The sequence below is a fragment of the Musa acuminata genome, chromosome BXJ1-1 (genome assembly GCF_036884655.1).
Source record: "Musa acuminata AAA Group cultivar baxijiao chromosome BXJ1-1, Cavendish_Baxijiao_AAA, whole genome shotgun sequence".
Lineage (NCBI taxonomy): Eukaryota > Viridiplantae > Streptophyta > Magnoliopsida > Zingiberales > Musaceae > Musa > Musa acuminata.
In genome coordinates, this window is record NC_088327.1 from 18,752,257 (window position 1) to 18,767,051 (window position 14,795).

The following is a 14,795-nucleotide window of genomic DNA, read 5'->3' on the forward strand; positions in this document are numbered from 1 at the left end:
TTGGACTGATGTAGTACAAAAAGTTTACGAGTTAGAGGCTTCGTAAATGAGTCGGCCAATTGATCAATTGATCAGCCATATGAACATGAGAAACACGAAGTTGACGGCGGACAACTTGATCGCGTACAAAGTGGAAGTCGATAGCAATATGTTTCATGCGGGAGTGGAATACCGGATTAGCGCACAGATAGGTAGCTCCAATATTATCACAATATATTGTAGGGGTGGAATCGATGTTGAGTTCCTGGAGTAGATTCATGATCCAATTGAGTTTTGCAATGGTAGCGGCAATGGCATGGTATTCAGCTTCAGTTGTAGACCGGGCGACTATCTTTTGCTTCTTAGAACTCCAACTGATTGGATGAGCACCAAGAAAGATAATATACCCGATGTGGATGTTCTATCATCAAGGTTACCTGCCCAATCAGCATCAGCAAAGGCATGAAGACGAAGTGGAGAGTCTTTACGAAAAAAGAGTCCATGATTTAGGGTCCCTTTAAGATGTCGTAGAAGTCTCTTGACCGCAGACCAGTGTAGAGTAGATGGTTGCTGCATAAACTGTGATAATTTATTGACAACAAATGAGATGTTTGGACGCATGAGAGCTAAGTATTGTAAAGAGCCAACAACTTGGCGGTATTGAGTGGGTTTCGTAGTAGGACTTCCATCCGATAATTTGATAGCATCACTAGTCTATTTTTTTTTTCAAATAATATGAAATAATAAAAGAATAATATGCTAACCCGAGAATTTGTTAGTGATAATCATCTATTAAGAGATTAATTATATTTTTTATAATTAATTATTTTTAATATTTCGATTTTTATATATTTTTTAAATTATATTAATATTTTTATATAATATAAAATATTTAATTATTTTTTTTATTCTATAGAAATACCATACATGCTGAGTGATAAATCGAAATAAGATAAAATCAATACATGCGAAATAATAAATTCTATGATATTTCCACTAGTAAAATCAATGAAATATGAAGAAACATGATTAATTATTTTACTTTTATACATATAGGGATCCCAAATAATTTTTAAAAATATAATGATCGGGATACTAAATCTAACTAATTATAATGAGTAATATATAATTAGCCTTTTGGGTCTTGAGTTAATTACATATTATCCTCCTCTAATTAGTTATCTTTAGTATTTTAAATTTTATATTTTTAAAAATTATATTAAAATATTTATATTTATGAAAGTAAAATATTTAATCATATTTCTTCTCACGTCGTCAATTCTATTGACAAAAATAGTTTATCACTAAGCACATATAATATTTCTATTAATAAAATCGATAGTATAAAAAAAATAAAATTAAATATTTTATTTTATTTTGTAAAGAATCTTAATATAATTTTTTGATAGCGTAGAAACTAAAATACTGACCATAATCAATTACAAAGAATGATCTATAATTAATTCTAATATATTTTCTGTCGATTTTTTTAGATTAATATGATTATCTTATAGATATCATAACAATCCGAGTACATGATGGGATAAGCTATAGCATCTCCATAGGATCGAATTTGTACCTTTTTTTTTTGTCCCATGTGACTTCGTAGGTTAGTCATTTTTATTCTTAACTATAATCATTTTAGATTCTATCATAATCCGTTCTAACGAAGCACCACAGAGGATTCAAAATCCCACCTCATCATCGTAACAAGCACCAAAGAGGAGGAGAAAAAGAAAAGCACTGCCGCTTTCCCCATCAAGATTTCCTCTCCCGTCTCTCTCTCACTCTCATCATCGGCTCTCCTTAGGTGCGTCTAGCTATTGCGTTCTTAAATCAAATCATGACTTAAGTCGGAACTCGCTCCCCTGTCGGCGTGGGAATGCCAGCCACGGATCCACGTGGAAGGCAGGTGAAGGATGATAAACTTGCGACCATCATAAAATTGGAATCTATTTGGTGGGTAGGAAGCCACCTTCTTCTGGTGGCATTTATTTGTGTGGCTTCATATCAATTTATTGACTGGTCCCCAACATGTCACATCAATTAAAGGAACTCGTTAACGCCATCAATTCACGTAAATAAATTTGGTAATTGAAAAGGGAGCGTATGTGTGCTTGCTGATGTAACAGCTGAACTCTGACTTGTTTTGCAACAAAAATGAGGTTATTTGAGATAATCAGTTACATTGAACGAAAAAATATAACATGTGATAACAATCAATGTGAAAGTGATGTTAAAAGAAAATAATTTCAATATTTTCTTTTTATTTCAACGATTTTATTAATTAAAAAATAATTTTTATCTTTTTACATATCATTTTTATATTGATTCACATCACATATTATATTTTAGTCAATACAATCAATAATACTATGGTAAATAGTATTTATTATTTAGTTATAGGAATCCCAATATAAATTTTTTAGGTATAAAAATTATAATAGGAATAATATATAATTTTTGACTTATCAATTATAAATTTTTTATTTAAAAAATTATATATTTTTAAAAGTCATTGATTTCCATATTTCTTCCTCTATATTTGAGTGTGACAGAAACCTAACAACTTCTCTTGATATGTCATTATAGTTAGTCTCTGTTAAACGGTATGCTATATGGTAGAAGAAATTCTAAATTACAGTAGTGTCCTCGATGTTAAAATTATCAAGAATATATTATATACCTTTAATATTTTTAATATAGACAAATAATTTCAATTATGTTTACAAGTGATCAGTTTTAAGTTTTTCTAGATGACTATTAAAATTAATGACATGAGTTAAGGATGTTAATATTTCAGGAGGAGGAGGAGAAGAAAGAAGAAGGTAAAAACAGTAAATAAGGGGAAGAAGAAATTATCTATGAGATAGAAGATTGAACAATCCCAGCCGTTCGATTTTATCTGGCTTATTCCTTCTATTTTACATTCAAACACACCAACCACAAAAATAATTTTAAAAAATAAAAGCATATTTGTCCATTTATTAAAAAACACTCGAGTAAATTCATAATATATTTTTTTAAAATGGAGAATTTTCAGGATATTTTTTTCTGTATATTTTTATATTTTAAATATAGATAAATAATTACTGTGATTAGAAATGATTCGTTTAAGTTTTCTTGACGATCTTAATATTCGAATATATATATATATATATATATATATATATTCAAATTGATGAATTAGAACGGCTAACACATAAACACGAATAATTTGTTCGGATTACTTTTCCTAATAATGCGGCCCGTTTACGCCCCCGCTTCGTCGGCCTCGAAATCATGGCGTGGTTTGCCGCAATGTCGCCCTGAATCCCAATTCGGAATAGTGCTTTAAAAGCTATTCGATGGCGTCTTGGAGTTGGCTGAGCAACGAAACGGGGGAGGGATTTGGTTGATTGGGGGATCAAGAAAAGAGGAGGCTAAATCGCTTCTCCCACCAAAATTTTAGGTAAATTCATCGAGATTCCTTCTTTGTGCTTTGGAATCCATCGAGGTTTCCGCTTCTGATTTTAGACCGTTAGTTCCAGTGCAGCAAAAGTGGTTGTTCTGTTCTTGATGCTCTTCGTTGATTACATATTCCAAATTTCCCACAAGAAATTGATTGCATTTGAACTTGTTACTTTGGTCCCAGACATTTGGCGTTTACTATTCTCATGATTGACTGCTCAATGGAACCAAGAGAAATATGTAAGGGATGGTAAATTGTTGAATCTACATTAACAAGTCATCCAATCTGATCTTTAAATGTGATTCCTTTCTGCGCAAGCGTGTCATTCTTTTCTAGAACGTGTTTGAACCACTGAACTGAGGCTTTCGGTATCCTAGTTAGGTTGCTCTTGTAGTCGACATAGTAGAGGCCAAATCGAACTGTAAACCCTGAGTTCCATTCCCAATTATCTAGTAGCGACCACGCGAAGTAGCCATGTACATTGCAACCGTCCTCCCTGCATTAATTCATCTTAGTTAATTGTAGAAAAAAAAAGTAATGGAGCTGAAGATTGTTATGCTGATCCTGACACCCCCAGGTGAACTAATACACAGTAAATTACCATATAGCAGCTTGTAGGTTTGAGAGGTAGTCAGCATGATAGCGTATCCGCTTATCATCCTTCAGTGCTTTGTCGAGGGTAGTGAAATTTGGATCATCCATGCCTACAACACCAAATGTTTTTTGTAAGATTTCTCAAAAAGGAGAGCTGTATTCCTGATTCAATCACATTGTTTGTACCATTCTCTGTTATTATAACCAATGGGTTCTCATAGTTTTCCTTGATATAATTCATTAACTTGCGGATACCCCATGGGACAATGTGAAGCCATCCTGATGCAGCCTGAAAGAATAATTAAGTGATCATTCCTAAACCTGAGCGTTAGTTCAAAAGTGATTAGAAGCATAAGTATTGTGACTTACTCTTTCACCAATCCTCTCTCCATTTCGAGAAGCTGTTACAAACATTATAGAAGTTTAAATTCCATATCGCTGAAGATTAATTAAGTATTTTAGTGACTCTTATCATACATGTCGTGATGACAAGTGCATCAGCTAATGCATCATTCAATGCCAGCTTCCTGATTCTTGTCCGATCATTCCGAGCATATAATGTGGTGTAGTGATTTATGCCTAAAAAATCCAAAGAACCAGCCAATGACGTAGAGTCATCACTTGTAAATCTGGGTAGTCTGCTTCGTACAAGATTCTTCATGGAGAGAGGATAATCCCCAAAGATAAGAGGATTCAAGAACCTGCTTGGGGATCCACAGTCACTGTAAGTTGTCAATCGATGAAGTAGGGTTCTCATATATTCAGAAATCAGTAGCAGATTACCATCCTAGTTCGAATTCCATGGCTCTATTAGCAGCATCTAGGTCTTCTTTAGCACCAGATATAGGTTCATACCACTTGGAATCAAGAGCAATTCCAATAACACCCTTTTGCTTTTCCTACACATTAAAGTTAGCTTCTTATCTTGCTTTTTCTTATTCATTGACCAGTAATAAAAAGTTGGCTGCGACAAGAAAAGCATGGTTTACCTTGAAGTTGAGCTTGTATGTATGAAAAGCAGCAGCGTGAGATAATAGGATGTTGTGAGCAACAATATATGGTTCAATTGATGACTTACCTCTCCGACATAGCATGTGTATTAGAATAGAACACCTTCCCGGAGCTTGCAGACCTGTGTCATATCCTTGAATTGAGAATCCATGAGGCTCGTTGAAGGTGATCCAATGCTTCACTCTATCTCCAAATGCTTTGAAACAAGTATAGGCGTAATGCTTGAAATCTTGTCTGCATTTTAGAGTGAGTTTTACCTATCTTTTCCTGAACACTGTGGCCGATTAAATAAAGATTCGATATAATCCTTACATGATCTCTTGGCTCAGCCATCCGTTGTATCGGTCCTCTAGAGCTTGTGGAAGATCCCAGTGGAAGAGTGTAACATAAGGTTGTATTCCTGTAACAACAACAAAATAATAATAATAGTTACCAGCCTCAAAACTTCAGGAGATCCTTCAAAGAACCTTTTTAAAAGCTACCTTTTTGTATTAGAGTGTCTATGAGTCTGTTATAGTAGCTTATTCCTTCTTGATTAGGTTCTCCTGTTCCATCTGTGAACAGGAAAGGCTGTTATTTTATCCAAGATAGAGGTTTAAATATGTCTAGTACCAATAGGCCAGCTTCATATTACTTGGGAAGATCCGTGACCATGAGATAGAGAACCTGTAGGCATCCATTCCCATGCCCTTCATCAAATCCACGTCACTCTGTACAAAAAGAATAATATATCTTGCTATTATGAAATGATATGGGTAATATATTTACTGAAGTTGGTCACCATTCTGCCTATGAAGAAAAGAAACAAGGCTTTTGTGTTAAGAATACTAACAAGACAATATTAACATGTGAGCGAAATCTCTGATTTTGCTGTAAGCTACTAGTTAACGGTATCAGAGCGGATGGTTATTCTAGGCATCCAGTGCAAGAACCAAAATCTTATCTAAAAGTCCAAGAGTGTGAAGCAATCAAGTGCATGAAAAGTGATGGGAGACATTGACATTTTAAAATTGACAAGAAGTCTAAATCAAATTATTCAGGTTTGATGCACATGAGATTGAACATCAATGCAAAACTTATCAAGTTATGAACTGTTAGGACTCTAGCCTGGAGAGTCCTAATTGAGAGGGACATTCATATAAAACTGTTAGGACTCTAGCTAAGAGAGTCCTAATTGAGAGGGACATTCTGTTAGGACTCTAGCTAGGAGAGTCCTAATTGAGGGGGCATTAATGTATGAGGTTTTTTCTTAGAAAAGAATTAGGAGTTATAAGGGAATAGGAGTCTTGAGTAGGAGTCATATTAAGAGTTGGTTAGAAGTAATAGTCTTAAGTAGAAGTCCTATTATGAGTTAGGGTTTAGAAGCCCTATAAATAGCCATATATTCCTTCTATTTTCTTAAGCAATAGATGAATCTTTTCTGCAGCCTTTGAGCAGCAACTTAGAGGGAGGAACCCCTATAGAGTTCCAAGGAGGCCGATCCCCTAAAGAGATCAACCCTAAGTTTAGAATCTGCAAGGGTTCTATCACCTGGTATCAGAGCAGCGTTCTTGGCATCTCGCTGCCCTTCCACAGCCATCCATCAACCCTCCACAATCGCCCAAAGCAATTCCCACAATTGCTTAAAAGATCGTCGCCAAATTTCGCCATCATCTCCACCACGACGGATCATCCTTTGATCTCCCCGTGAATTGCAACAGGTTCTGGTTTTCTACCTTATTGCTGCTGCAATTTAGTTATCCTTATTTGAAAATCCCAAAAAAATTATTCCTATATTGCTGCATAAACTTTTCGTCATAAAGTTTTCATCTCTATGACGAAAGATACATTGCAGAATTCCAACCGTATAGCACCGTTTGTTTGATCTTGCTACTATATTTTTTCTATCCAAATCTCTACGAAATTTTTATGACATCTTTGACACTTCCTAACAACAGATTTCCATTTGGTTTTGTCAAAAAATTCTCAATATAAACCATTGATATTTTACGTCTAATCTGCTATACTTGAAAATCTACATTGTAAAATTTCAGCCGCATAGCACTGTTTGTTTGATCTTGAAACTACGTTGTTTCTATCCAAATTTCTACGAAATTTTTATGACATCTTTGATACTTCCTAATAGTGGATTTCCCTTTGGTTTCATCGAAAAATTCTCAATATAAACTACTGATCTTTTATGTCTAATCTGCTGCATTTGAAAATCTATGCTGCAGAAAATTTCAGCCGTATATTATTGCCTTAACCCATCTATTTGCAATCTTTTTTGAATGAAATTTCTTATACACTTTATAGATCATCTTGGCTTCCATCTAAGATTGATCTATTAAGAAATTCATCTCAAAAAACGATTTTGTGTTGCTGCAAATTTTCGTCGTAACCCGTTGAAATTTCTCGACGAGAATTCTGCAAGCGCAACTTGCACCAATTTCCTTGCTGTTATACTGCCGAAATAATCTTAATTAAATTAGATATCCTTGCTGTCATATAAACTGTGATTTTGCTATCAATTCCCTCCTCAATTCTCTCAAGTTTTTGTTGAAAATTACGTCAAGAAACCGTTGTTTCTTCGACGACAATTCTACTCTTACAAGACAGCACATACTTGCTGCAACTTCCACTTATTTCTATCAAACCTTTGCTACCATCTACCACAGATCCAAAACTTTCATCTACAGCCCTAAAACTCCACCAAACCACACCCTCAAACTGCACCAAAAATAGCCACAAAACAAGCCTAAACCGTAGCCTACATCCACCAATCCACCAACCCTTTCGACCATCACTTCTCTCAACCTATACATGCCTTAACCCAACAACAAAAGAGAGATCTTAACATCATAGATTTGGGGGCATATACTATGGCATTTAAGGAGGCAATCAATGCTAAATTCAAAGCCTTGGAGGCACGAATGGAGGATAAGATTCGGACGCTCTTTACCGAACTCAGATTGGGCCGACCACTAAGCCCGAAGAAATCATATCAAGGAGAGAGCTTTGCCCAATCACACCAAGCCCGAAGAGATGACTTCCAAGGGAGGGGAGGCTCTATGACCGACCCCAACTATCCATGCATGAGAGTGGACTTCCTTAGATGGGAAGAAGGAGACCCGATTGGTTGAATCTCACGCGCTGAGCGATATTTTCGGTACCACAAAATCGCAAATGCATCTATGGTGAAAATTGCAGCTATACATCTTGAAGGGGATGCTATACAGTGGTTTGAATAGTTTGAACATACTTATGGAGCCCTTTCATGGCAACAATTCAAAGAAGGACTGCTGATCCGCTTCAGACCAACCGATTACGAGAATATTAATGAACAACTAGCAAAGATCCGACAAACCTCCACCATTCAGGAGTACCAAACCAGGTTTGAAAGGTTATCTAATCAAAATCATGATTGGTCTCAAAAATAGCTATTGAGGACCTTCATTGAGGGCTTGAAGCCTGAGATCCGAGGAGAAGTTAAAGCGCGACAACCGTACACGCTTATGGCAGCCATCTCTTTCGCACGATATCAAGAGGAGCAATTGCACCATGAAGCTCGGAGGACTAGGGTCGCTCCTCAACCAGCAATATTGAAGCCCTCAGCCCCCCCTATTGTCGACCGAGTCCCTACACCAAAGAGGATAACAAGAGAAGAGCTTCGGGAACAATATGCGAAGGGGTTATGTTGGCATTGCGACGAGCCGTGGAGCCGTGAGCATCGTTGTAGTAAAGGGAGACTTCTTATGATTGAACCAATAGAAGAAGAGGTCATTGAACATTCAGAAAAGAACCTTGAACATAAAGAAGATGCGGAAGAAGAGCCACAACCGACTGACGTTACAGTACACGCACTAGCCAGCTACTCAAACCCGCAAATGATGAAAGTTGGAGGCCTTCTAAAACAACAATCGATCACTGTTCTCATCGACACGGGCAATACTACTAACTTCCTAAATAGTAAGCTTGCTGTTCAGATAGCATTACCTATCGAGAATCGTTGCAGGTTTGATGTTAAGGTCACCGACGGACGGATTTTGAATTGTGATCGTAGGCGCTCGCAGGAGAAACTATTGCTGCAGGACCAAGAGATAATTGCATATTTCTTCCTTCTCCCTCTTAACAATCATGAGGCCATGCTCAGAATTAAATGGTTGACGACATTAGATGATATTTCCTGGAATTTTATGAAACTAATTATGAAATTTTACAGTAAGGAGAAACATGTGACATTGCACGAGAAACGTGGGGGCGACATAACAACGATTTGCACACAACAAATGGAGAATGTTTTGCATAAAGCATGCAGCGGCTTTTTGGTGCAACTTGAGCAGCAAACTAAGGGAGAGCCAATAGAATTTGAAGATCCAAATCTACTTCCTTTGCTTGCTGAATTTTTAAATATATTTGACGAACCGCGCAACCTACCTCTTACTCGTCGGCATGATCATTGTATAACGATTCTTCCAGGCAAATCTTCAGTAAATACTTGGCCATATCAGTATCTACATCTCCAGAAGGATGAAATAGAAAGGATTGTAAAAGAGATGCTCGAAATAAGAGTTATTCGGCCGAGTTGCAACCTCTACTCTTCACCGGTGCTACTTGTACACAAGAAGGACGGAACATGGCGAATATGCATTGATTACCGAGCTCTCAATGGCATAACCATCAAGGATAAATACCCTATTCCAGTAGTAGATGAATTGCTAGATGAAAGGGAGCACAAATCTTTACAAAGATGGACCTTCGATCCGGGTATTATCAAATACGAGTGTACGAAGAAGTCATACCGAATACCGCCTTTCGAACACACAACGGCCACTACGAATTTTTACTTTCTTCAACAAAAGGTGGGATATCTTGGGCATATCATATCAGAGGAAGGTGTGATGGTGAACCCCTTCAAAATTAAAGTAATGCAAAACTGGCCGACCCAGAGAAACATAAAATTGCTACATGGCTTTCTGGGTTTAATAGGCTACTACCACAAGTTCGTGAAAAACTATGGAAAGATCAGTGCGCCACTTACTTCCTTACTGGAAAAAGATGTCTTCCAATGGTTGGACAGAGCCTCCGCTGCCTTCGACAAACTTAAGGCAGCCATGACGACGACGTCGGTGCTAACACTACCAGATTTCAACCGACCCTTCATTATTAAGGCCGACACATCTGGAGTCAAAATTGGAGCTATTCTCATGCAAGATGGTCGACCACTCGCATACACTAGCAATGCATTATCTCCCTCCTATCAAAATAAGTCAACATATGATAAGGAGATGCTCGCCATTGTGCGCATAGCAACGAGGTGGAGATCGTACTTGATCAGGCGATACTTTCAAATCAAGACCGACCATAAAAGCCTAAAATATCTCTTGGAGCAGAATATATCTTCCCCCGAGCAGCAAAAATGGGTAACAAAACTTCTTGGATTTAATTATGAAATAACTTACAAAAGGTGGAAAGAGAATGTTGTTGCAGATGCGCTTTCGCAGCTACCTGAGCAAGCTGAATTTTCGGTCGTTTTACTTCCAACCAGCGACTTCCTTAAGGATATTAAGATGGAATGACAGGAAGATTCGGAGACCAGTAAGAAAAAAAAAAAAAAAAATGGAGGAAGCACCAAGCTCCGTGGCTCATTACAATCGGGACTCAAAAGAATTATGCTATAAGGGACGCATTGTGCTTGTGACAAATTCTACTTGCATCTTCAAGAGCAGATTTTAGACAAAGTTATTCCATATGCAGGGTACTAAATTGAACAGGAGTACGACATATCACCCATAAACCAACAGCCAGACAGAAGTTTTAAATAGATGCTTGGAGACAGCCCAAAGCCACCCACCAAATATGACTACCCAAAGAGAACTCCAGACCCAGCCAAGTGTCATTATTGATCGACGGATCGTAACTCGACGACGACGACCTACTAATGAAGTGCTAATACAGTGGGCGAACCTACCAATAGAAGATGCCACTTGGGAGAACTATGACGACATGAAGATCAAATTTCCAGAATTCACGAATCATCAGCCTCAAGGACAAGGCTGATTTGAAGAGGGCGGGTCTGTTAGGACTCTAGCTTGGAGAGTCCTAATTGAGAGGGACATTCTGTTAGGACTCTAGCTAGGAGAGTCCTAATTGAGAGGGGCATTAATGTAGGAGGTTTTTTCTTAGAGAAGAATTAGGAGTTGTAAGGGAATAGGAGTCTTGAGTAGGAGTCCTATTAGGAGTTGGTTAGAAGTAAGAGTCTTAAGTAGAAGTCCTATTATGAGTTAGGGTTTAGAAGCCCTATAAATAGCCATGTATTCCTTCTCTTTTCTTAAGCAATAGATGAATCTTTTCTGCAGTCTTTGAGCAGCAACTTGGAGGGAGGAACCCCTATAGAGTTCCAAGGAGGCCGATCCCCTAAAGAGATCAACCCCAAGTTTAGAATCTGCAAGGGTTCTAACATGAACCAAATCCAATGTATATTAGTTGACTATTTCAACTTTAACAATATGAGATTATTCTTGAAGTCCTCTTTCAATCTCTTTCATAAATATTGTCTTAGCATCCCCTTTTATTCATGGGTGTCTTAATTGTCTTCTACTTATTTGTAAGGATAGGTCATATTTCATGTAGACTTTTTTTTCACTTGAGTGCAACTTCATGTGTGGCTTAATTGTCTTCTACTTATAAGGATAGGTTATTTTGTGTGTAGACGTTTTTTTCGCTTGGGTGCAACCATATCTAGTTGCTTCTCTTTTTTTTCAGTCGTTTATTATTATTATTTTGATAAATCTTAACTTTGATACCATACTCAGATTTTTTCGGTCATGGCTCAGATTTTTTTAGTCATGGCTAATGTACATGAGTTCGGAGACCAATACAATTACAAAACTTAAACTTACTAAGTTATGGATCAAACTCATTATATGTCATTTGACTCTTTTAGTCCTTAGCAACATGGGACTATTCTCACGTGAAGCCTGCTCGAGACCATGGATTGGTTTACGAAGCTCACAAACATGGTTGGAAAAAATTTGATCAACAAATACTTTGAGTTAATCATGTAGACTTCCATCTGAAGGTGTCTCAAAAGAAAAAGGAAGGAGCTAGGAAAGAAGAGAGTCAAGAAAGTTAAGGCCACTATTCTTGAACAACTTTTAGCCGGGCGTTCTTTTCATTAATCTTCCTTCAATCTCTCTAACACATGAATATTGTCTTGACAAAGCATTAAATGATTACATATGTGCTTTATGGTGGTGATGACAAAAGCCTGATGGTTTTCGATTTGTTGTGTTTGGGCAAATTTTAGATTATTTTACACAATGCAGTATTTTACAGTTTTTTAGATAATCTTGAACTTTTGTGTCTCATGAGATCTTCCAAAATGAATTGGTTGAGTGAAACAGAAGTTTTGAGTTTGCTACGATAACGGCCATCAGTCATATGATTTTTGAAGTTTAAAAAAAAAGGAGACTAAGGTTAAGGCAGAACTTTTATTGCAAAAAGTTCACCTTTGATTTGCAATAAAAGGTTTCTGATCCAAAAACATAAAAATCCTTAACATTTTTAGATGAGATTTCCAAGACACTCAAATGATCAACTAAGAATTTTGCCTATGATGAGGTTTTGATCCAAGAGGGAACATGTCAGTTCTCTTGACAACAGAATTTGCTCATTAAATACTAACAGTTCTTGAGTGGAGACCCACCCTTCAGAGAAATAAATCATGTAACTGAGAGGCATTTTTAAGATAAAATAGCTACAGGACAAGTTGATAAGTGAAAACTTCCCTTCGCTTATCTATGTCCACAGAAATTGATCAGGAGAATGGTATTTGATGATGTTAGTTCCCTATTTGAGTGCTCAGCTTATTTTTGCACCTCTTTCATCTTTTTTTCCCCTTGGTTTACTTTTGAACCTTTTTTGTTGATTTTATTTTATTTTCTAAGTGTTATGGTTGATTTAGAGACTGAACTTTCAGCCTTAAAGTATAAACAAGTGTTGTGGCTCAACCAACTAATATAGGTACTAGTAGGATAGGTTTCTGCTAGCTCGAGTACAATTATATGCTCTTCCACACGATTACCGTTGACTAAATAGTATGTCCTAACAATGTCAGCAAAATCAAATCTTCTTCTTATGTAAATAGGGAAATTAATTATCGTGCATCTTTCAGATGTTTAACTTTCTGGATCATAAGATTATCGGCCATGGAATCCATCAAGTTCCACCTTGACTATGCATTGACTCTTATGGACTTATGAGAAGAATGCAGCATCTTAGACTTGAACACTATCTATGAGATAAAAAATAGTCTTCTGGTACATATCAGCAAGAACAATGCTTCTTTTGTGGTAAGGCAATCTTTTACGAGTTATCTTTCATTTGCACCAATCATACTTTCAGTATTTAGCTATTGGATTAAACAGTGCATGATCTAAAAGCTACTGATGATCCCTTAAGAGTCCATGAAGAAGGGGACTTTTTTCTATTTCAGAACCACTAGGAGTTGCTCTTGACAATCAAAAACAAAATAAATTTAAAATTCATGCAAAACTCGAGCTAATCAAAGTATATCGTGTTGGTAAGTCATCAAATGTACAAATAAATTGGAAATAACATGTAGGCCACGGATGACTCGATTCAATATGTGTCTCTTAATTAGGACTTTTCTTATAAGATGGTCATGTTGAGATTTGAACTATGGATCTTTAACTTTGATAATTGATACCATTTTAAATTTTAATCAATGTCATTCCATCTAAAAGCTTATGCTTGTAGATGGGACATGATCTAATGATCTATATTTTTAACAGAATCTAACATGGAACATCCACAGATGACTACTCATGAATGATCTGAGTATTCCAGAGTTCACCTTGTACCGATGGTACTGATCGACTGCCACATCTGCATTGCTGAAGTCCAAAATCCTCCCTGCCAAAAACACTTTCAAGCTTACGAAACAGAATTCAGAATATGAGTGCTTTTGTCTCTCTCGACGCAAGTCATACCTGGTCGTCTTGTGAAAGTATCCTATATACTTTTTCCCCTGTTCCCCTCACCAGCAGCTCCTTCAAACTAAGGTTATCAGCAACTCCATTAACTTGTGCAGAGCAAGATGCAGCTGAATGTAAAAGAGACATTTCTGCATGACCTCACACCTGGTAAGCTGAAGAAGCTGTTCCGAAAACGAAACCACTGGGGAAGTCATCTCTTCTGATAGCCTCACTGGTTGCAACGATACTAACAAGGATATAGAGTATTGCTAACGCTGCCATGGACTTGCTAAGCTTGGGAAGCTTGTGTGTTATGCTGTTTCTTGCAGGTGCATAGTATTTATGCATTTAGGATTAAAGAGGTGCAGGTGGAACAATGTGTTTTGGAGATTGAATGTTTGACGAAGCAAAACTTTTGTTGGAGTGACTAGAGTCTGCCATACCGAATCGTACCGCCTGGTACGGGCGGTACGGTCGATAGACTAACTGCACTGTTATAGTGTAACGCTAACGGTCCGACTGTAGCATTACACTGTAGCATTTGTAGCAGTGTACTATAACACTGTATCAGTACAGTGCACTGTAACATTGGAACGTTACGGTTACTGTTGCAGTGCGAGCTCGACGTTGATGTTGTACATGAAAACACACTGAACACGTTCTTTGCGCAGGTGATCGAGCACAACATGAAAACACACTGAAGACAGACGTGCCTCTTCCGCATCAACCTCCGACATCTTTTGGGCATATGATGGACATGGCGATGTATGTCCAGGTTAGAC

General features: G+C 37.1%; 1 protein-coding gene and 1 long non-coding RNA gene across 2 annotated transcripts; one reads left to right on the top strand and one right to left on the bottom strand.

Annotated features, from left to right (window-relative positions):
* Positions 1 to 3,201: 3,201 nt before the first annotated feature.
* LOC135676693 (uncharacterized) lies at positions 3,202 to 14,436 on the top strand. The gene is made up of 2 exons (XR_010514381.1): positions 3,202 to 3,430; positions 13,831 to 14,436. It is a non-coding gene; the product is annotated as an uncharacterized LOC135676693 (long non-coding RNA).
* LOC135676687 (putative beta-glucosidase 41) lies at positions 3,470 to 14,312 on the bottom strand. The gene is made up of 13 exons (XM_065188138.1): positions 14,179 to 14,312; positions 14,029 to 14,095; positions 13,893 to 13,951; positions 5,670 to 5,745; positions 5,518 to 5,589; positions 5,348 to 5,435; positions 5,014 to 5,269; positions 4,808 to 4,923; positions 4,502 to 4,725; positions 4,394 to 4,425; positions 4,211 to 4,313; positions 4,032 to 4,134; positions 3,470 to 3,926 (listed from the first exon to the last, which is right to left on the bottom strand). The coding sequence occupies exons 4-13, from the start codon at positions 5,728 to 5,730 to the stop codon at positions 3,707 to 3,709; spliced, it is 1,275 nt and encodes a 424-aa protein (XP_065044210.1). The 5' UTR covers positions 5,731 to 5,745; positions 13,893 to 13,951; positions 14,029 to 14,095; positions 14,179 to 14,312; the 3' UTR covers positions 3,470 to 3,706.
* Positions 14,437 to 14,795: the final 359 nt, after the last annotated feature.